Genomic DNA, 21855 nt, shown 5'->3' on the forward strand with positions numbered 1-21855 from the left:
GCACATAGAAGAAACAGACTACTTTGCTGTGCATTAAACAATAATTTTCCTAGACACAGGTGAATGCTACAATTAAAGTTCACATAAATTCATCTTAGCAATGCATCCACTTGAAAGAACAAGCCACTTCGATTGCCTTCCGCAAAATTCCAAAAAGCACATAGCAGATAGTTACAAATACCTCATAAACAATTACAAAGTTATCTTTTATCACATCTTCATTCAGCCCACCAAGATAATCTGAGAGGACATCCGCTACTCGGCAGAGGAACTAGAATTCAAGTGGTTAAATGTCAAGAACTTCAATTTGTTCAATGCATACACAAACACAACAAAGGTTTATAACTCTAACATATTTACCTCAATGCCCATCAAAGGTGGCATTTCAACTTGGGTGCAAGCTAAAAAGGTAATCCCCTCTCGAACAACTTGGAAAAGATAGTGAGTTGGTGAAGCAATCACTGGCTGTGACTAATAAACAAATAGCAATCTAAGTGTAAGAATGTGAGAAGAAAATCCAAAAAACGGAAAACAACTAAACCAACTGGAATGATTTACAAAAGAAATATAGAGAAGAGTAGAGGGTATTGAACGTAGCTAGAAATTGGAAACTAAAATAAACCCAGAGATCAAACTTGCATAAAAAAAAGAAGATTGTAAATAAACAAGCATAGGAAGCTGAATTGGCCATAAAACTGGAAAACAAAGAAGACCCAGGAATTGAAAAAGTAAAAAAATTTGTAGGTAATAGGGAAAATTAAAGAGAAATAGCAAATAGGATACCTTGAAGGCGTCACCTTGAGAAATAGCATGATCCCAAAACCAATCACATATTGATCTGTCAACGCGATGCCCTGTTAGCTGTTTCTCTAGCATCACCTCTCTGCCATACACAAAGATCCATGGCAAATTCTATATTCAATCTCATTTAATTGCAACCCAAATGCAACTGAAGTTGAAAGATCGAAGGAAGTTGAAAGGAAGAAGCTTTGAATTGAAAAGCTCTTACGTACCCAGAATCCGATAGGAGAAATATACACTGCAACATATCTGGATGTCTCTGCCCTCTGTCTCTCTTTGTTTCCAACAAGTGAGCAATTCTGTATTATCCCCAGCTGAATCCGGGCATGACAGGAAGCAAGTTTTATAACTACTTGTTATTATTACAGTGCAGTTTTTATCAGATTCCTTTCAGTTTTTCCTTTGGGATTATTTTTTACTGTTTGAAAAGCCATTTCTTTTCTTAAGTAAAGGATAGTTTTTTTTTTTTTCTCTTTTAAGAGAAGAGATCTGCCTTTTTTCGTTTTTCTGCTGAAGAGAAAAACTGAAAAACATTCTGTACGAATTTTATATAATGATGTAAATATAAGTCCATACTTTGGTCTGTTTCCTTCTCAGTTATGGAATGGAGCAGCTGGTGTCTAGTTTATCTTCTTCGAAAGGGCTACCAGGAATAGAACATAGTCTCTCACAGTCTTTATCAAGTTCATGTTTGAACAAGTGACAATTTGAGTTAATCCATTTGCTCATAGTTCACCTGGATAGATTTGTTCCATTAGCAGCATTCAACCATTTAATTTACTCTATGATCAGAGAGAGAGAGAGAGAGAGAGAGAACGGAAAATGTTGTTGGCCTCTTTGATACCAAGGGAGGAGAAGTTGAAAGAATTGAAATCAATAACAAAACATCTCAGTGAAGAATGTAAGTCATGAATACAGACCGGTAAAAATGCACTTAGTAAGTGAAAGATGATTGTTTGCAACAGACTTCTTCTCTGAGTGATTCATTATACAAAGCATTATAGGTACCATAAAATACATCTGATTTGTAACCCCAGTTCACAAAAATGGGCAATTCAAATACTAGTCGTTTTGTATGTGCCAGACTTCTCAACATCTGCTCTACAAGTGCATTTCTTCCATGTCATTCTCGTATTTTCCTATCAAATTTTTCAGACAACGCTAAATGCTGATTGTATAGTGGAGGAAACTCTCGAAGCGATGGTCTGGGAGGCAAACTGTTGAATCTGCTTCTTGGCATCTGAAAGGAGGACCAAACAATATCTTATTGTTAATTTACAGGGTGAAAAGGAAGCTTAAAAACAGGCAGAAAGGAAACAACTTAATTAGGGATGGAAACATAGCAAATTCTGCTGCATCCTAAATCCCAATTTTCCCAATATTTTACCCACAGTGGGCCTCATGGTGCAGGCTTTGAACTCAACACCTATAATCTTAATAATCTTTTAAAAAATTGAGATCATCATATTATCCATAGGAAAAGTCATCATAATTTGCTCAAGGAAACAGTATCCAAAGTACACGCCACAGCAAGCTATCTAGATATCCAAAATATACCATCGTGAACCTATCTTGCCTCACAAACAATGAACATAGACTTGGAACATCTTGTCTTAACTTAAACTTGTCTTGGCATCATAAACTATCTTAGATTAGTCATAATTAACTTATTAATCAGCATCCCATTTCCTTGTCTCAATGTGAAGGCAATACCTATAAATTTTAGTGAAAAAGTAACACACAAGAATTCCAGAATGAATAAAATAGCTAGACTAAGGCAAAAAGTTACACTAGATATCACATTGAACCAAGCATATTTTATCATAATTATCAAACAAACCTTTGCGACATTTGGTGAAGCCAACAATATTTGCAATGCTGAGAGTCAAACAAACTCCAACAACAAGGAGATAATCGGCTTGAAACCTTATGAGAGAGAATATTCCAAGCACAATCCAAGCAATCGCCTGATAAATTAAATAATCAAGTACGGACTTTGATCATTTGAGACATAACTTTATCAGTATATACTAAGGTAAGGGATAGACTTACTGAAAGGTAAAGGGTCCACCAAAATAGCCATGAATCCTTCTTGTTCATCCGGGCCAATGACTAAAGTAGACAACAACAACAACAACTGAGAGCCTTGGTAATGTTATATCTCAGAGTATATATGGGGTTTTGATTAAGGGAAACACTCACCTCTTGATCAAGACATTCAAATCTCCACACACTCTCACCAAGATCGTTAATTTCATTCCACCACCTCAAACCAACTAATATACGCCCACTAACATTCTTAACCACCCAAAAATCAAGAGCAGAAAGAATAACAGTCACCACAAAAATTATCACAAAGTTGTCGAAAAAGAGAGTAGAAAGGATGTAAAAGGCCAACGCTCCAGCCTGCAAGTACCAAGATACTAAACATCAGCACTGAATAGGGCATATGAATCAGATTCACCAGATCAAGAAGGTTCGACGCACAAAACAATTTACCTTGAAGAGAACATGAAAGAAACACGTCTTGGGGTTGGCATAATTTTCACCTGGAGGCTGCAAAAAGGAGTAAATTTAAATCATCAGAAAGACTCAAGCAAGCACTCTAAGCCCCGTATATACCGTTGGCTATTAGTACCATTTCTGTCTAATCTTCATGTTCCAAACAATTATACAACGCCAATAAACAGTGACAAGTCCATTTAAGCCTCTCCAATTCAGTATCTTTCTTCAACCAAATTATTAAAGCAACAGAAAGTTGAAATTTTTGCAGGCCAAAGTTGGATCTTGGGATCTACTATGAACAATCAAGAATTGTTTACCAAGATTGATTTACAAATGGTCAGGTTTATTCTGCTTTATCATCAACCAAATAAAAGGGTATGCTTCAAAAATCGAAGCGGCCCCAGAAGACTCAGATCTACCTTAAATCTGATAAACTATCAAAAACAGATAAAAAAGAAAGGGAGAAAGAGAGATGGATCAAATCACCTGACTAAAATCCATTCTGGGAAGTTGCAAGAGTTTGATGGGCTTTCAAATATCTGCTGAATTTGTAGGGATTCAATACAAAAATTGAATCTTTTCCTTGCCACAGACTAAAGAGGGATTTGGCTTTTTACGGGGAAACCTTTTCTTGCTTCTGTTTTGGTATTCTTGGTAGATCCAGCTAAAATAAGGTTAATTTATGTAAGGAGGTCCCTAATATTTGAGGCATTACTACGATTCACCCCTCTCAATACTCTGCTCTTTTATTTACCAACCACCCACTGGAAAAGCTTATCTACTAGTCTTTACTTTTATTTATTTTATTATTTTCTCCATTTAATATAAAAATACATTTTTATTTTATTATGAAAAATTGAATTCAGATTAAGAGCATTTTAAAAAATAATCTGTAAAGATAAAGATATTTTCAAATATAATTTTTTTATAATTTTAACTCTTTTTAATTAAATTAGATAAAATTACCTTTAATAAAATTACACGTCATGATATTACACACCATGTACAGAAACATGTTATACGTCATGGTTAAGTTGTTACATGTCATGTATAAACATATGTGACACGTCATGATTAGGTTGTTATATATCATAGTTAAGTTGTTACGCACGATGGTTAAGTTATTACATGGCATGTTAAAAAAAATATTATTACACGCTATGTACAAAAATAGATTACACGCTATGATTTAAAAATGTTATTATACGTAATGGAAAAAAATATTGTTATTACATGCCATATTGAAAAAAAAAAAATTATTGTTACACGTCATATTTAAAAACATTTTATTATACGTTAATGCCTAAACTGTTGTTATTATTTACAAACTAAAATTTCAAATCCTCTCAACTTTTTTTTTTTGTTTCTTTGATAATTTGACATCAATTAAAGTGTTTTTAACATGTTTTTACAAATTAAAACATAAATTTTTTTATCTAAAACACCTATTTTTATTAAAATCTAAAAAAAATTATTGAAAACTTAGGTTTATAAATTTTAAATTTTTGAATTTATTGGTGTTTAGATTCTGAATTGATCAAATTAAAAGCTATTTTAAACATCTATGATCATTTCTACTATTTAGTTTTATCCAAAATACTTAAAAATCAAATTCTCCAAATAGCAATCCACTCAAACACATCAAAATTATTGTTTGGTGTCTTCAAAGTGCTGGAAAGAGAAATTTGAAAGCGCGACAGAAAGATCGGGAGCATAGTAGACGAATGTTGAAGAGAGAAATCGAAAAAATTAGAAAGAGTGGGATGTTGAGAGAGAAAAATCAGAAACACAAATGGAGAGAAATTGTGATAAATAGTTTAATTTATTTAAAATAGTTTCAAAAATATTTTTGTCAAGTCATAACTAAATATAACTAAAAAACAATTCAATTTATTTTGATAGTTATTTTTGAAATGTAATTATTAAGAAATGTTGTTTCTCACAAAATTCTCTTGATTATCATATAGTAATTCATCATTTATTCCAATTGTGGCATGCATCTCAATATTTGTTCATGTATTTATATTGAAGGGATGGTATACGAATGAGTAGTTTTCTTCTTGCAAAAGGTTTGCAAAAATTATCATTTAAACTTAATTATAAGGAAAAAAAACATTGTATTTGTCATTAAAATGATTGATGCTTCTTCTTAATGGAATTCAAGACAAGATGGGTTCTCCTTTTTATTCTGGGCTTAGGGACATGGGGCAGGAACATAGGCTTTGACCTTGAGTTTAGTTTACCATCCGGCCTCAGGTCCTTGAGCTTGGACTCCGGCACTGCCCAGAGTTGAGAAACAAGAATGGTCTTTAGCCCAAAACCTAAACCGTTGGTTGGGGTCATTTGTCTTTGTGCTGTGTCAGTGTCCCTTTGTCCTGCAAAGCAACGTAAGGACCGTGGCGGTGATGCTCCAACTGAATGAAAGGCTGTGGATGTAACCAAAGTGAGGTGGGGCATTGTCTTATCCTGATGGTTTGTCAGAATGAGAGACGGCCAGAGAACAAAAGCTGAATTATACCAATATATTTCAAATTTCAGTTACAACTTACAACCGCAATCTCTCAAAAAAAAAAAAAAAGCAAGGGAAGAAAGGTTCAGAGAGAGGCGGGCAGCATGTCGAAGCTGGTGGTGTTGCAGCCCACAAAGCAGCCTTCCATCTCCCTCCTCCCTTCCGCTCTCTCTGACTTCAATGGCACCAAACTCTGTCAAATCCAGGTCCTTTCTCTTTCTCTCTTTCTGATTAAAAAACATGCTTATAACCAAACTGGAAGGACTTGCACTCTGTTTATAGCCTAGCTAGTTAGTTGTATTCTATGCATATTGGAATTGTTTTAGAACATTTGGTGTCTCTTTTTTCATATAAGTTTGCCAGGAACAAGACTGATTTGATTAACCTTTGAGTTTTGTATGATACAACATCCTTTGTCTGCGTCATTACTTGCTATCCTGGAACATACAGGAGACATATTGCTGCCTGAACAATGGATCTTGGCAGAGCTATATAGCAGTATAGCTTAGTAACAACTACTCTCTTGTTCTTTTCATTTCGAGGGCGCAAACAAGATCTATTTCTTGACATTTAATAGTTTTCTATGCCTGGTTGCAGTACAAAAGAAAGGTATGGCAGCCAAAAGGAGCATTGCAGGTTGCAGCATCTAGCACCAAGAAAATTCTTGTAATGGGAGGCACCCGGTTCATTGGTATATTTTTGTCAAGACTCCTTGTGAAAGAGGGACATCAGGTATTATATTCTTTCATGAGATTCTTTTTCTTTGCCTGTGGCATTTTTTATTCTATTTACAGTGGTTTGCATCAGGTATTAATGAAGGCTAAACCTTTGGCAGGTTACTTTGTTTACTAGAGGTAAAGCACCAATTGCCCAACAATTGCCTGGTGAACCAGATAGTGAGTACTCTGATTTCAAATCCAAGGTATTGTCACTCACTGTTAATATGCCTTAAAAAAGTTTCAAAATTATGCTGTGTGTAGAGAGTCTGCTTCTCAACTGCCCTGGTGTTTTAATTTCCTTTCTAATCGTGATTTGCTAGATCTTGCATTTGAAAGGAGATAGAAAGGACTTTGAATTTGTGAAATCCAGTCTCTCTGCTGAAGGTTTCGATGTGGTCTATGATATAAATGGTAATGTAGAATTTTATTTGTCCACTCTTTCCACTAGGATAGAACTGTTCATCAATATATCACAAAACATACTTTTTGTTTCAAGTAGAGAATCTTTCTTGCTACAATTTTCAGGACGAGAGGCAGATGAAGTTGAACCCATACTGGATGCACTGCCAAATCTAGAACAGTAAGCTCTAAAACCAGTCCATTGAAATAGATATTACCAGCTATAATGTATAAAATTCAGAACTGTTAATTCTCAGGTACATATACTGCTCTTCAGCTGGTGTCTACCTCAAATCTGATCTTTTACCACATTGTGAGGTAGGATTGTGAATTGCAGTTAATGTTTCTATTGACCTGTACTTCACTGGTCAATTCAGGATGCCTGATTTTAATGCAATGTGATGATAAAGAGGGGAAAAAACCTTCATAAAATTCTCTCTCTCTCTTTCTCTCTTCCATAATCTTCTAACATATTGGTGCCCTGGTGATAGATTGATGCTGTTGATCCAAAGAGTAGGCACAAGGGAAAGCTTAACACAGAGAACTTACTGGCTTCCAGGGGTGTTAATTGGACTTCTTTAAGGCCAGTCTACATATATGGACCTTTGAATTACAATCCTGTTGAAGAATGGTTCTTTCACCGTCTGAAAGCTGGTCGCCCTATTCCAATTCCCAACTCTGGAGTACAAATAACCCAACTTGGTCATGTAAAGGTTAGTGAAACTGCAAGCATGCTGGTCACCGCGTAATTTGTAATTAGATTGCACATGGATTCTTATATCTGTTTCAGAAAATTCATATATCTATCTAGTTCTCCAAGTTACATCTGGTGTGCGTAGCCAAAATCTAATATATTTGCTCTATAAAGTTTCTGTCTGATAAGCAATTTATATGATTTTTATCCCTTGCAATATCGAGTGAGAATGATGTAACATAGTCATAGAACTCCAGGACTTGGCCAAGGCTTTCATCCAGGTTCTTGGTAATGAAAAAGCCAGCAAGCAGGTATTCAACATTTCAGGAGAAAAGTACGTCACTTTTGATGGATTAGCAAAGGCATGTGCCAAGGTAATTCTAACCAGATATTTTAGCTGAATTGTTAAGAATACATGACAATGGATTGAAGTCCGATGAATACTACTTACTGAATTTGTTGTTCTCCACCCAGGCCGCTGGATTTCCTGAGCCTGAGATTGTTCACTACAACCCCAAGGAGTTTGACTTTGGTAAGAAGAAGGCATTTCCATTCCGTGATCAGGTAAGTCTTGACAGAAATTTCGTTCACATAACTTCAAGAAAAGCACCGTAAATAAATTAATTTAAGCCTTTGCATGAAAAGGACATTGAAAGAATAAGGCTCCATTTGACTGGATGGAGTTTATGTTCCTGCAGAAACTTCAATTCGTGTGAGATCAGCTTGTTTGAAAAGTTCTTCTGGCGACCCATTCTCATATATGCCTGTTTTTCTAATTTACCAAATTGCATTTTTTCTACCTGCATTGGTAAAAGGGTAGAGACTTTTCATTGCAAATTTCTCGCCATAGTCATAGCAGAAACTGTCAAGTTACCTTTTTCCTAAAAATAATAGACCCCAGGCCGCCACTTTCTATGAAACGGTGGTGACTTGACAGAACCAGCTTCTTTGTCCATTTTAGTTATAACGGCAAAGTTGGCTGCCAGGTTTACATCAGAGAATTCCTCAGAGTTCTACTAGGTTTACATTTTCCTAAGAGTGGTAGATCCTCCAAATGTTGTGAAATTCCTAATAGAATTAGCTTCTCAATAAGAAGGGCTGCAGACCAAGTTACATTGAGGAACTAGTTTTAATAATATCATCATCACCTTGTCCATTTTCCTGTACTGCAGCATTTCTTTGCATCAATTGAAAAGGCAAAGCACGTTCTCGGATGGGAACCTGAGTTTGACCTGGTGGAAGGACTTGCAGACTCGTACAACCTAGATTTTGGCAGGGGAACATACAGGAAGGAGGCTGATTTCTCAACCGATGACATGATTCTTGGCAAAAGCCTTGTGCTCCAGTCATAGGATTATTCATCTCATAGCTGTATAAAATTTTGCCCTGTCATTTTCTACGTTACGTTTCCCCTCAAGTTCATATAGAAAATGTTTGAATGATACTGTTTTCCATCAATTTGGAATGTGGAATTGTAGCAATGCAAGTTGTATCAGTCCCTTTCTGGCAACTAAGGCTATCATTTTCAGAGCCTAATAAAATTAATACTAATCTTATCTCATCCAAAATTTATCAGCACAACTTCAAACTTCAAAGTTTGAATGTTCTTCTTCAGCAGATAAGTTCAGAGGGAACTGCATTTCCACATCATGGGTGGAATGGACTTTTATTTTGCCATAGTCTTAACAGACACTTACCATCTTTACCAATCCTATTGCAGCAAAGCTTTGGCAGACTTGGCTCTAGAGACTGGTGCTTATTTCTTTTCATAGTTTTTGTTCGTGGACGAGCTTGTAGAGCTCCAAAGGTCTTGTTAAGTCCAAAAAGGTGAATGGTCTGCTCTTGAACAATCTAATCCTGACAGGTTGCCATCCAAGTTCCCAACACCGACAAACAGAGGGAGCCAAGAATTAATACCTACCACTCTTAGCACAAAGCAATGATATCTTGACAGTTTGCCCATGAAATAAATGTTTGATAGGGAGAATCTACCAGCTACAAACCAACGGGCAGTCCAGTCTAACGTAATCTTAACCCCACACTACCTTGCGAAGGAAGAAAAGTATTCTTAGCGGAAAACGTGGTGACAGATTAGTTGCTGAACTCAAGCAAAGAAATCCCCAGAAATCTTGGGAAGCTTGACCCTTGCTATCTTTATATTATCCTTTAATTTCCTTTATGCTTGAACAAATCAAAAGAAATGTTAAAGAAATTCAATTAATTAAGAAAAAAAAAAAGCACAAGAATCTTGTGGAATATTCCAAAATGTTTAAGTCAATGTTAGAATGGAAAACAAAACATGGGAGTTGTGTCAACATTATCTTAGAAATCTGGTCGGCTAGCCCAAAAGTGAACATTATCCTAAAAGTAAACATTTTGCATTATCTTAATGCAATTGTAGGCCATGTTTGGAGTAACTAACTTAACGAGAAATACGTTGATTGGACCGTTGATACAAACAAAGGCACACCCATTTCGCCACGTGGCACCTCACCGACCTCGAAATATGGTTCTGACACATGGCCACCATGAAATCCCACACCATCGACGCGCAAAAGATATTCTGGCCCCTGCTTGACGCTTTGCCACTATTAAAAAAAAATACAATATCAATGACCGACGCCTCTAAGGTTGCCATATGGCTGGTCATGGATTACGTGGCGATATTAGAGTGGACCCTGCACTAACCTAGTCCACCAACCCTCTTCCGACGTTGAACCACAGATCCCTCAAGAATGCGCCACGTATGGTTGAAAATCCACGTGGATAATGGATTAAATTCTTGGTAGGGCCTTGGGTCGGTGGATCTGCTCCCCCTCCTTCTCTCTCTCTCTCCGTGGTGCTGGTGTTGGGGTTGGGGGAGTAGTTAACCTGTAAATATATATTATAATTTTAATTAACCGTCTTTTGTCTTTTACCCACCTTAATTAGCGCCAAGTTTAGATCTTTGACTAAGGTATTATTTATAGCATTACCAATCAAATATACACTATACCGAATAAGTGTAACTAAAACTCGAATTTATAGTAATAATGTTACTATGAAGGGTTGATTATTAGATACATAATAGTGGTACATATATTTTCTATTTATGATGATGATTTTTCTACGTTCAAAATATAGAATGTGTAACTAAAATGGTAGCGGATTTCGTTGATTGATATTGTACCATATATATATGTATGTAGTCTTGTATGGTAAAAGAATCGTCCTTATTTAGTGGAACAAAATCTGGGCTTTGATATGTGCGATGATGACGTCTAAAAGCGTAGCATTAAAGCCGTAATTAATCAAAGAATTGATGATATTAAGGGGGGAGTTTCCTTCTTTCAAGGGTGAAAAAGACAAATTAAGGGTATTATTTTATATTTTTGTAATTTTAATTCTATTCTATTTAATTTCGATAATTAATAGATAAGGGCAGCTGCTGTTTCCTACCGCTTTCTTGCACCGTCCAATTCCACGAAACTGTCACTATTCGTTAACATTAAAATATTTCTCAATCCAAGAGCTTAACACTGTGTCTGGTCAATCAAATCGAGACTCATTTACCATCCCGATTTCTATATAAACGCCCCCTTCCCGCCTCCATTGAACCTCACTCAAGGCAAACAAGTTTCTCTTACAACACAAGTTCCAGTTTTTCCTTCCGACAAATACTCTTTTTTAGCACCTTAAAGCACAAGCACTCTCGTACCCTTTTTTTCTCTATTTCATCACAACATGGCACCTAATATCACCGATACCAAAGCTGCTGCTGTCGCCGCCTCCACCAGGGCCACGGCTCTCGCCAAGGCTGCAAGCCTTCCCAGAAGGGCTTACGTTACGTTCCTGGCAGGGAACGGGGACTACGTGAAGGGCGTGGTGGGGTTAGCCAAGGGGCTGAGGAAGGTTAAGAGCAAGTACCCACTTGTGGTGGCGATCTTGCCCGACGTGCCCGAAGATCACAGGAAGATTCTGGTGGATCAGGGGTGCATAGTCAAGGAGATTGAGCCTGTGTACCCTCCTGAGAACCAGACCCAGTTCGCCATGGCCTACTACGTTATCAACTATTCCAAGCTTCGTATCTGGGAGGTATGTTTCTTGCATGCGTTACACTTAACTTTCTGTCAGGTTTTGTCCTTGTTTCGGATATGTGGACAAGATATGGGGGTTGTGCCACGTGTTAAGACGAGATATAGGGTTGGTTTGTAGTTTCAGTTAAAGATTGTTTGGCGGGGTTCAAAACGTTTTGGATTTTCCTAGCTAGAACATGACAAATCTTTCCTTGTTTTCATAAGATGTTTCAGTTTTCCAAACTATATAGTAATGAAAAAAAAAAGGATTTTCAGTTGATTCTACATGCCCAGTTAAAGAGTTTTTTCCGGTCCTTATATTTTGGTATAAATCAAAATTTTAAGCAAAGATGTGATTAAGATTAAACACGATATGCTATATAAATTTTTGTAGGATCAAGGTTTGTTCCTCCTGCAAATTGGGTATTTTTCTTACTTATATCCTTCAAAATTTTGCAGTTCGTGGAGTATTCCAAGATGATATACTTGGACGGAGATATCCAAGTGTTTGAGAACATAGACCACTTGTTTGAAATGGAAGATGGTTACTTTTATGCTGTGATGGATTGCTTCTGTGAGAAAACCTGGAGCCACACCCCGCAGTACAAGATTGGCTACTGCCAACAGTGCCCTGACAAGGTCCAGTGGCCTTCTCAGCTGGGTCCTAGACCTCCTCTCTACTTCAACGCCGGAATGTTTGTGTATGAACCCAGCCTTCCTGTCTATGATGTGCTCTTGAGAACTCTCAAAGTTACCCCTCCTACCCCTTTTGCTGAGCAGGTAAGAATTATTTTCCGCACTGGATTTTTTGTCATTTGATACTAAATTTCCTGTTCTCAAATCCTGAATTCTTATATATCTCGTGTTATATTTTCTGCAGGACTTTCTGAACATGTTCTTTAGGGACATTTACAAGCCCATCCCTCCAGTTTACAACCTGGTCATGGCCATGCTGTGGCGTCACCCAGAGAATATTGAGCTAGAAAAAGCGAAGGTTGCTCACTACTGTGCTGCTGGCTCCAAGCCATGGAGGTTTACTGGCAAAGAAGAAAACATGGACAGGGAAGACATCAAGATGCTGGTGTCTCAATGGTGGGACATTTACAATGATGAGTCACTTGACTACAAAAATTTCGTGGCTTCTGGTGAAGCAGAAGTTGACGGGGATGAGGAAACAGGCCTGCAACCATTTTTGGCAGCTTTGTCAGAGGCTGGTGTTGTTGATCACTACATTAACGCCCCATCCGCTGCTTAGAAGTTTGTGGCCTCCGGTGGTGGCGATATAACTTACTATTAACTAAGGTTGTGTAGGGGTGTAAATGTGTTGTTAAAAAGGCTTTTCTTTAATGGTTGTTTTCCTGTCCTTCCTTTTTTACACGGGACAGATTTTATTAGGTACCTGAGGAATATTATCCTCGTGGCCTTTTCTTCCATTGTTTCTAGTGGTGTTTCGTAAGACGCATTGAATTTAATATTAAAGGAATATTTCTCTACTTTCTGTGAGGGCCATATTTTCCAATTTTATTGTGCAATATTCAAAGAATTTGATTAATCAGAAAATGGAAGAAATCTCAAGTATGGGAATCCTGATATATATCAATCAGATGTAATTTTTGCAGCAGACAATACCGAAGTCTAACAATCCGGAAATGCTGAGCTAGCTTTCTGGTTTACCATTCCAGTGGGAGGGCCATATCCTATGTAGGATTCAATCAATCTCCTATGTAGGATCCAACCATGGATTGAACCTCAAAGATAACGAGAGAAAACCTGGAAACAGTCGTCAATAAAAGAGAAACCTTTGATTTAATCTATTGACACCTGATATTGGCTCTGTAACAGATTTTCCTTTTATATCAGTGCCGACTGTTCTAAATTAACTTAGTTTCTTGATTGGTTTTAGTCAGCTGACAACCTTTGTCTTCCCATTCTCAATGCCAGGATGCCCATGGCATTAAATTTTTTTCAGACCACGGCCTATTTGATGCATCTGTTTGATTTTTCTACATTTCACAAACAAGGAAAAAGAAAAACTTTGCTTGTGGCCAACTTTCTTGTGGAAAAAATGAAGTCATCAAAGTCTTGGACGTTGATATAGTCAAGGTTTCTGCCTGCAAAATGTGGAGCAGAGTTGCAGTAATAAATTAGGCCAAATAAGTCAGAATCACTGTTCCATATGACTTTTGAGACAGTTATTAGATGTTTTCATTCTACTGGTACTAGAAAAGTGAGCCTGAGATTGAATCTGAAGCTCTGAAGGAAAGAAATGGAAGAAGCCGAATCCAAGTAAACAAAACAATTTTATCTGAATGCCCCTTTTGTTAAATGTGGAGAAACTTGCTTCCAGCTGGAGCACACATGCCATTTTCTTTTTTTACTCTGTAAATGCTTCTCTCAAAAGCTTTTGGTTTGCAACTTGCATTTATAGTATGGACAAGCTTCTCATCGTGTCCGTTGTCAATTACTTTTTAGCATTTGTTTCTTGGTGCATTAGTATCTAAACGTGTGAATTCGAATGATTATTTTATTGAGAATCTATAGTAACCAAATAAAATTCTAACCTTCCAAATTTGAGCAGATTCATCCTTTTCCACATGATCTGTGCTTTTATATAAGGTCTCACAAGGTGCAGGCCTTCAGCAAGTTTGTGTCAAATTTCATATAATGGGGTCTGTAGGAATTGCAGTAATTTCTGTTGCTCTCCTGGCTCTCAACTTGATATCTTCCTCTTCAGGGGTCCAGCAAGAGACTCTGATGACCATATGCTTCCCAACAGAAAACCAAGAATTCTGTGAAAATCTTTTGATGAGTGATCCCCGGATCAGCTCTGCTGATCTTCCTCTACTCTCGGTAATCTCAATTCAACTAACAGAGAAGCAGGCTAAGGAGAATCATCTCAGTTTCATGCAGCTCCATGACAATGCCACTGATCCCTCGATGAAGGATCCATTAAACAAATGTGTGGGAATTTATGAGGAGATGATAAGCAAAGTTGAAGAGGCATACCAGTTGTCTATGGCAAAACGGTACAAGGATATTAGCCAACTGGCTGAGGCTACAAAGCTTGCTTACCAGTGTGAGAACGGGATTCCATTAAAAAATAATGCAAGCATGGAGATTAGCGAGACAATGATCTTGACCAGTGAGACCTCCGACTATGTCAACATCTATATTGCCCGCCAATGACCATGTGATTCGCTGGTATCTCCTTCCCTTCCTTGAGGAAGTTTGAGGTTTTCTGGGGAAATTCGGATGGGGTGGATGAAAAAAAAAATTGCTGTAACAATGTAACAGAAATTTAGCCTTGATGTAATCTTCTCTTGCTGGTAATTTATTAAATATAATTTTAAGGCATCCATCTTTCATAAAACAACAGAAATTAAGTTGTGCAATTGCATCAGAATCAACTACGCAGTTATGAAATATGAGGATTGGTGTATAATTGATAAAGCGTCTTGCATTCTATGGATTATGGGAATTCCTTTACAGGTTTGGGTTTCGGATTTGGTAGATCACTGTCCACCAGGATAAGATAAGAAACAAAGACACCATATGCACCAAGGCTTGAATCCTTCCCCATGTTTATTGAAATAGCTGAAGAACTGTTGCTTAATGCCTTGGCAATATACCATACAAGCAGAACCAGAAGACAATGAATCTCAGTCTGCGGAAATAACTATGGACTAAGGTTCATGGACCTTTAGTGATGACCCAAAGCTGTTTCATTCCTTTCGTTTTTGACTAGTTTTGAAAAGTAGTGTTACCTTTTGAATTTGGAAACAATAAAGATTTCCTTGATTGTTGGAAATTTAAATTTGAAAGGAAAACAGGGTTGTGGCCTGAGATTTTGACTTCGTGATAATGGAAAAAGTTTCATCCTTATTAGGAAAACTGTTGCCAAAAAATCAGCGTTCCTGATTCTCCAAATCTGATGCTACTGGCAAATTAGAGCTTTTTAAGTATTCTTCAAGCTCTCTCTCGGCCATCTCTATCCGAAAACAAAACCAAAAATGGCCTCTGGTAACCATCTTCTCTCTGCAGCTTTGCTCCTGTTGGTAGCATCCTTTTTCATCTGTCATGCCTATGGGGTCACTGAAGATGTCCTGGCCTCCATTTGCTCCAACACCCAGAACCAGGAAATCTGCGTGGAAATATTAGAAAGTGATCCACGCACGAAATCAGCAGACCTGCCTCTACTCTCAGCAATATCTTTAGAGCTAGCAATGAAACGAGCTAGTAAAACTTTCGATACTTTCTTGCAGTTTCGTGATAATTCTACTGACCCTGGCTTGAAAAGTTCTTACGGAAAATGTGTGGAACTTTACCAGGACATGAAAGACAAGCTCCAAGCTGATCAGGAGTTGTCACGCAAGAAGCAGTTCAAGAAGATCACTGATCTGGGTGGATTGACAACACTGGCTTACAATTGTGAGAACGGGCTCCCTTCAGACTCACCAACTGGTGCCATTACAGTCGATATGCTTCTCACCATCCAGAGTGCAACTTATGTCAATCGATTTGTTTCTCGATCAGCTTAGCGCAGGTTCATTTTGGCCTTTATGAATTTGTTTAGACACAATAGGAGTGTGAATAATTTTCCACTTTGCTTCTCCCATCAGAAACAACTTGTACCGGCTAAGATCTCTTGCTGTTTTATCTAGCTTCTTTGCAATAACAATGTACTATTATTAAAATCAAGCAGTTTGCTTCTGAAGGGGTTTCAACGGTGGATGCCATCTGCATGGTTGAATTTGGTTTGCTGATGTTCTATGAACAAGGGGGTTCCTGTTCCATGTATTGTTATTATTATTACTTTTCAATTTTCAGCCCAAAAAATCAAGCAAGTCCAAAGTGATAATAAATCTACTTTACAATTTAGCTGCAATGAGAATCTTGTGATAATCATTGTTCTCAAAATGATTATATTCAAACAAAGTCCAACTCACTTCATTCTTGGACCCATCAATTGGCAAACTATTTTTAAGTTTTCCATACAAATTCCTCAAACAGATGGAGAGAATGTTATTACTAATAAAAGGTGTATCTTTATGGTAATTGATGCCTTTTATGGTAAGGAAATAATGCCAGACTGTATTGCATTCCCTTTCACAGCAGGCCAGATTATCTCTTTAACTAACAATAAATGACATTCACTTTATTCGCTGTTGCCATTATTACTGCTTTACACTGACTCAATATATAAACAGTCTCTTCTGCAACTCCTTCATCATCACTTAGAGGGCACATGCTGATTGCTGAAGTACCTTTAATGGCTTCTTATGCCTCAAAACTTCTTGCTTTAACCTTGTTGGTAGCTTTTTCTGTTATCCATCCCTCTTCAAGTGTTCCAAATGAGACTCTGGTAGCCATTTGCTCTAAAACTCACAACCCGATAATGTGTGAGAGTATTCTCAGAGGAGATGCGCGAACTAGTTCTGCCGACCTCCCTACGCTGTCACTGGTATCTATCAACCTGACAATTGAACAAGCTGCAAGCAACAGCAAAGTTTTTGTAGAATTCCATGACAACGCCACTGACCCAACATTGAAGAAGGGTTTCAACACTTGTGTGGAACTCTATCAGTTGATGGAAGACAATCTTGACAAAGCTTACCATCGTTCGGAGAGGGGAGACTACAGAAACATCACTGAATTGTTCCAATCGACAAAACAAGCTGTAGGGTGTGCATCCGCGGTCCCAATAAACTTAGCAGCCATTGATGCTCTTACCAGGGCTGTGATCTCAAAATGTGAGACTTCAATAAGTGTGAACCAATATATTGCTAGATCAAAAGCTTAGAAAATTTACGTCAATAAAGAAAATAATAATGCTGTGACATTTTGTCATCTTAGATTCCTATCCTGAGAAAAGGATTTAGTTCCATAGATTGCTCAAAGAACAACCAGACATCCAACCAAAAGATTTCCATTTGGAAAATATATTCAGGGAGAAATTAAGTTGTTAATGATTTGCTTATAAGTGTTTTTGTTCGTTTCATGAAGATAGAAGCACAAGGAATTGAATCGTATTCTGAATCAGCTGGAAACAAGTCTCCTAACAATATGTGCTTCCAATTGCCAAAGGATGCAGTGTAGGGATGCAAGCCATACATTAGCTCTGTAACAGATCTACTTTCTGAATTCAGTTTCAACAGTTCTAAATGAACCTAGTTTCTTGATTAGTTTTAGTCAGCCGATAAACTTGTCCTCACATTCTCAATACCAGGGTGCCATAGCAAACCATGGTCATTTATTTATTGGAAACCATGGCCAGAGTTAGACTCTAGCTGGGTGATAAAGGCGTTTGTCCTCATGGAAACAGCTGCGGCAATATTTGGGATAAGTTTCAATAAAACTTTGAATGCCTTATAATTGTTACAAAACATAAAATTGAATCCGACGACCTCGAGGAAAGTTTGTGACAATGATGTTTCAAGGTTAACGACTCTTGAAACTTGGATATTTAATAAATTTTCACGTGTGAAGCAAATGATGTTTCAGGTACAATTAAGGCTTTATTTCCTAATAGAGTAAAAGAAAGTTACCTGATCCAAACATAAACAAGAATAAACCAATGATCATTGTTTGAGATGTGCGGAGAACAAATAAAAATCATGATATGTAACAATGACCTGATAACAATGAATATGTTAACTCTGTGGACAAAGATTATTTGAAAGCAATCTACAAAAGCAAAATGCCCATTTCTAGTACAGTAAAAATCCTAACCACAATCTGATACATTCTTGCAAGTTTACAAGGCAAGAAAAACCAAAACCCATCAACACAAAATAGCATATAAAATATTCCAATTCGACTTCATTGCTGCTCCAAGATGTCACCCATACTTGACCATCCCTCAAGCCTAAAAAAAATTTGAAAAAAAGCAAGATATTAGAACAAACAGATCATCAGCATATCTAGTATAGATCCACATGTCAGTCTGAACCTACCTTGTTAGCTATGTTGTTGGAGAGCCAGTCCAGTCCCTCGTACAACCCTTCACCAGATGTGGCACATGTACTTTGGATATACCTGTGTGAAGCAGAATGACCAAATCACATCAGCACATACTTTGTAGATACAAAATGCAAAAGTGATCTAATATTTTGTAGATACAAAATTACAAACAACAGGGAGACAGTTATATTTGACTACCAGTGGCGCTGACGGAGGGAGTGAAGACCAAGCTTATCAGTTATCTCAGCAGCATTCATAGCATTTGGCAGATCTTGCTTGTTTGCAAATACAAGCAGTACAGCATCCCTCAGCTCATCCTACACATGTAAGAAGCAACATAATTATTGAAAAACAAATTACAAAGCAAATTTGACCATTGCCCTCAAATTTCCTCCCCTCTCTGCTCTGATTACTCAAAATTTTGAAACACTAAGAAAAATTTGACCAACGAAGAAAAGAGAAACAGAAAATTTAAGGTTGGCACCAAATGTAATAGAAGGTAAAAGAAGGTGGAAAAAAGTTATAACATATTCCCTTTTCAAACTGCTGACAGGTGCTAAAAATCATCTAGCTAAAAACCGTAAAGCAATTTTGTACCTCATTCAGCATACGATGAAGTTCATCCCTGGCCTCAACCACACGGTCACGATCATTACTATCAACAACAAAGATCAGCCCTTGTGTATTTTGGAAGTAGTGTCTCCACAAAGGTCGAATCTGAAAGTGCCCATATAAGCTATCAGAACATGACATACTATCAAATTTCAGATATTTCACCCTTAATTTGAATAAAGGTAAAAGCAAGTACTACAAAAAGCAACCAGCAATTCTTACAAAACATCACCATCACTTAATTACAAAGAGGACACAATGATGGTTGCACTTGGCTGGGCATTGCATCGCAATTGGCAAAGTTCAACTTATCACCACTGCATATCAGGTAATTCGAAAGAAAGCAATTTCCTAAAACACTGTAGCATGCGCAGAAGGTGAAAATGAATACAGATAATCAATATGGATACAAACAAATACATGTATGCCACAATGCAGACAGCCTTCCTCCAATAGCCAGAGGAAAAACTTAAAAGACAAGGTAGCACTGGTCAATATAGCTTATGATTATGTTATGTGCTAATGGAGAACATCTAGTTAGCACAAGACCGTCAATAAGCACTCAAATTCATCACCAGCAACTATAATGCACTGAGTAAACCTAAAACCATTAATATCTGAATAAAGATAGGACTTAAAGCTAACAGTTAGCCTACCACATATATTGATTAAAAGGAAAAACCCTAGAATCAATACAAATACATGTATGCCACAATGCAGATAGCCTTCCTCCAATAGCCAAAGGAAGAACTTGAAAGACAAGGCAGCACTCGTAAATATAGCTTATGATTATGTTATGTGCTAATCGAGAGCATCTAGTTAGCACAAGACCATCAATAAGCACTCAAATTTATCACCAGCAACTACAATGCACTAGGTAAACCTAAAACCATTAATATTTGAATAAAAATAAGACTTAAGCAAAACAGTTAACCTACCACATATATTGATTAAAAGGAGAAAGCCTAGAATCACATGTAACATTATTCATGAAAAAAAAGAATTAAGAGCATTCTATTAATATACTCAATAAACGGAGTTAGCTTGAGGTTGTGTAACGTGCTGATATAGGAGTATCCAATCATAACAAGACCATCAACAAGCACAAAAATGACCACTAAACAGAACTAGACAAACATAAAAAAGTACATAAATAAGCATATGAAGTTTGCCACAGAATGAATAGACTTCCTCACTTAGTTAAGAGGAAAACTTAAACATATGGTGGCAGCAGTACATATAGCTTATGAATTTGTTATGTGCTGACAGATGACAATATAATCAGCACAGGACCGTCCATAAGCACACTTCATAGCAAGGAAAATATAATAAAGCATGAGAACAATTTATGTTGTCAGCCACAACTGGGATAGTCTCTCCTCAAACAAGCAAAGGAAAAACTTGAAAGACAAGGTGGCTTTAGTAGATGTAGCTTATGATTATGTTCGATGCTAATGTTGGAATATGTCATCAGCATTAGCATTAAAACCGTTCATAAGTGCATCCATCAGTTGTAACGGCCACTGAGATTGTGTAGAATTGAATAACATAAAGAACCATCATGTTTCCATCAAGCAGTAAAATCCAGGAAAACAATGTAATGGTAAAAATCTGACTCTATTTATGGTTTGTTTTACAACATTTTCAAGTTCCCACTGTATTACCTTGTCCTGACCACCAACATCCCAGACAGTGAAGCTAATGTTCTTATATTCCACGGTCTCCACATTAAACCCTGGGTGAGGTAGCAATAAGCATCACTATTGATGATAAAATGATAAATATATGCATCAGTAAAATAAAAACTTGCAGAAAATTTTATAAAGTGACATACCAATAGTGGGAATGGTGGTGACAATCTCTCCGAGCTTGAGCTTGTATAAGATGGTAGTCTTACCAGCAGCATCAAGACCCACCATAAGAATTCGCATCTCTTTCTTGGCAAACAGCCGACTGAACAACTTAGCAAAAGACAGCCCCATCCTTTTTTTTTCTTAGCTGAGACAAAAAACCAAGACGCAGTCAATCCAACTTTATTCATCCAATTAATACTATAGGAAAAGGAACAAAACCATTTAACATACATACAATCACAAATATAATAACATAAGACACCCCCCATTTTTCATCTTAGATAGATGCATGACATTGCCATGAATCAAACAAATGAAACACATTAGGAACCAGTTCTTTTAAGAAAAGCTTGTAAAGCAATCCGAACAACCAGATCTAAATCAGGTAGAATATCATACCATATCATATCAAATTGAATGAAATGAGCAGATCAATGATAGCAAAATAAGCCTAATCAAACACAAAAAGAAGATATGGCGGAAAGAATGTACTCCATACCAAATCAATAGCTTCAATACGAAATCTAATACTAGTAGTATATTTCATAGAAAACAAGATCCAAGTGGAAATATAAGCAGATCTAAGAAAACCCAGATCCAGATCTAGATCTGGGATCTAAATATGAAATACCCATCAGCCCAAATCAACCCCCAAAGACTTTTTACGCATACACACAAATCTAAACAAAAACAAAAGAAATTGAAAGAACAGAAACCAGAGATGAGAAAGTAACATGAAGATGCCGAA

The 21855-nt window shown here is 37.0% G+C and overlaps 7 protein-coding genes across 8 annotated transcripts; 4 read left to right on the forward strand and 3 right to left on the reverse strand.

Annotated features, from left to right (window-relative positions):
- Positions 1-6: 6 nt before the first annotated feature.
- On the reverse strand, positions 7-1323 carry ZIP4 (Clathrin adaptor complexes medium subunit family protein). 2 transcript variants are annotated; one of them, XM_021427466.2, is made up of 4 exons: positions 1014-1323; positions 784-883; positions 361-465; positions 7-271 (listed from the first exon to the last, which is right to left on the reverse strand). In XM_021427466.2, the coding sequence occupies exons 1-4, from the start codon at positions 1046-1048 to the stop codon at positions 95-97; spliced, it is 417 nt and encodes a 138-aa protein (XP_021283141.1). In that variant the 5' UTR covers positions 1049-1323; the 3' UTR covers positions 7-94. The 2 variants fall into 2 exon arrangements, with proteins under 2 accessions (XP_021283141.1, XP_021283140.1); XM_021427465.2 differs by having other exon boundaries at positions 361-471; positions 1014-1315.
- Positions 1324-1668: 345 nt separating this feature from the next.
- Positions 1669-3981, reverse strand: LOC110415263 (golgi apparatus membrane protein-like protein ECHIDNA protein). Its single transcript, XM_021426859.2, has 6 exons — positions 3793-3981; positions 3301-3357; positions 3004-3207; positions 2854-2913; positions 2642-2768; positions 1669-2041 (listed from the first exon to the last, which is right to left on the reverse strand). The coding sequence occupies exons 1-6, from the start codon at positions 3805-3807 to the stop codon at positions 1953-1955; spliced, it is 552 nt and encodes a 183-aa protein (XP_021282534.1). The 5' UTR covers positions 3808-3981; the 3' UTR covers positions 1669-1952.
- Positions 3982-5709: 1728 nt separating this feature from the next.
- On the forward strand, positions 5710-9292 carry CRB (chloroplast RNA binding protein). The gene is made up of 10 exons (XM_021426935.2): positions 5710-6021; positions 6413-6547; positions 6651-6737; positions 6855-6945; positions 7060-7114; positions 7191-7251; positions 7425-7646; positions 7885-8001; positions 8102-8191; positions 8800-9292. The coding sequence occupies exons 1-10, from the start codon at positions 5920-5922 to the stop codon at positions 8977-8979; spliced, it is 1140 nt and encodes a 379-aa protein (XP_021282610.1). The 5' UTR covers positions 5710-5919; the 3' UTR covers positions 8980-9292.
- A 1859-nt stretch (positions 9293-11151) lies between these two features.
- GOLS3 (galactinol synthase 3) lies at positions 11152-13175 on the forward strand. The gene is made up of 3 exons (XM_021426447.1): positions 11152-11701; positions 12142-12462; positions 12563-13175. Exons 1-3 carry the CDS (start codon positions 11351-11353, stop codon positions 12935-12937), a joined length of 1047 nt encoding a protein of 348 aa, XP_021282122.1. The 5' UTR covers positions 11152-11350; the 3' UTR covers positions 12938-13175.
- A 1171-nt stretch (positions 13176-14346) lies between these two features.
- On the forward strand, positions 14347-14868 carry LOC110415671 (putative invertase inhibitor). The gene has a single exon (XM_021427365.1). It carries the CDS (start codon positions 14347-14349, stop codon positions 14866-14868), a length of 522 nt encoding a protein of 173 aa, XP_021283040.1.
- An 824-nt stretch (positions 14869-15692) lies between these two features.
- On the forward strand, positions 15693-16220 carry LOC110415673 (pectinesterase inhibitor-like). Its single transcript, XM_021427366.1, has one exon. The coding sequence runs from the start codon at positions 15693-15695 to the stop codon at positions 16218-16220; it is 528 nt and encodes a 175-aa protein (XP_021283041.1).
- A 2059-nt stretch (positions 16221-18279) lies between these two features.
- LOC110414721 (ADP-ribosylation factor 2-B) lies at positions 18280-21275 on the reverse strand. Its single transcript, XM_021426096.2, has 6 exons — positions 21089-21275; positions 20919-20989; positions 19240-19359; positions 18841-18959; positions 18636-18717; positions 18280-18547 (listed from the first exon to the last, which is right to left on the reverse strand). The coding sequence occupies exons 1-6, from the start codon at positions 21234-21236 to the stop codon at positions 18542-18544; spliced, it is 546 nt and encodes a 181-aa protein (XP_021281771.1). The 5' UTR covers positions 21237-21275; the 3' UTR covers positions 18280-18541.
- Between the last annotated feature and the right edge of the window lie 580 nt (positions 21276-21855).

Source organism: Theobroma umbraticum, unplaced genomic scaffold (assembly GCF_002168275.2).
Source record: "Theobroma umbraticum cultivar Fairchild unplaced genomic scaffold, ASM216827v3 scaffold_147.0, whole genome shotgun sequence".
Lineage (NCBI taxonomy): Eukaryota > Viridiplantae > Streptophyta > Magnoliopsida > Malvales > Malvaceae > Theobroma > Theobroma umbraticum.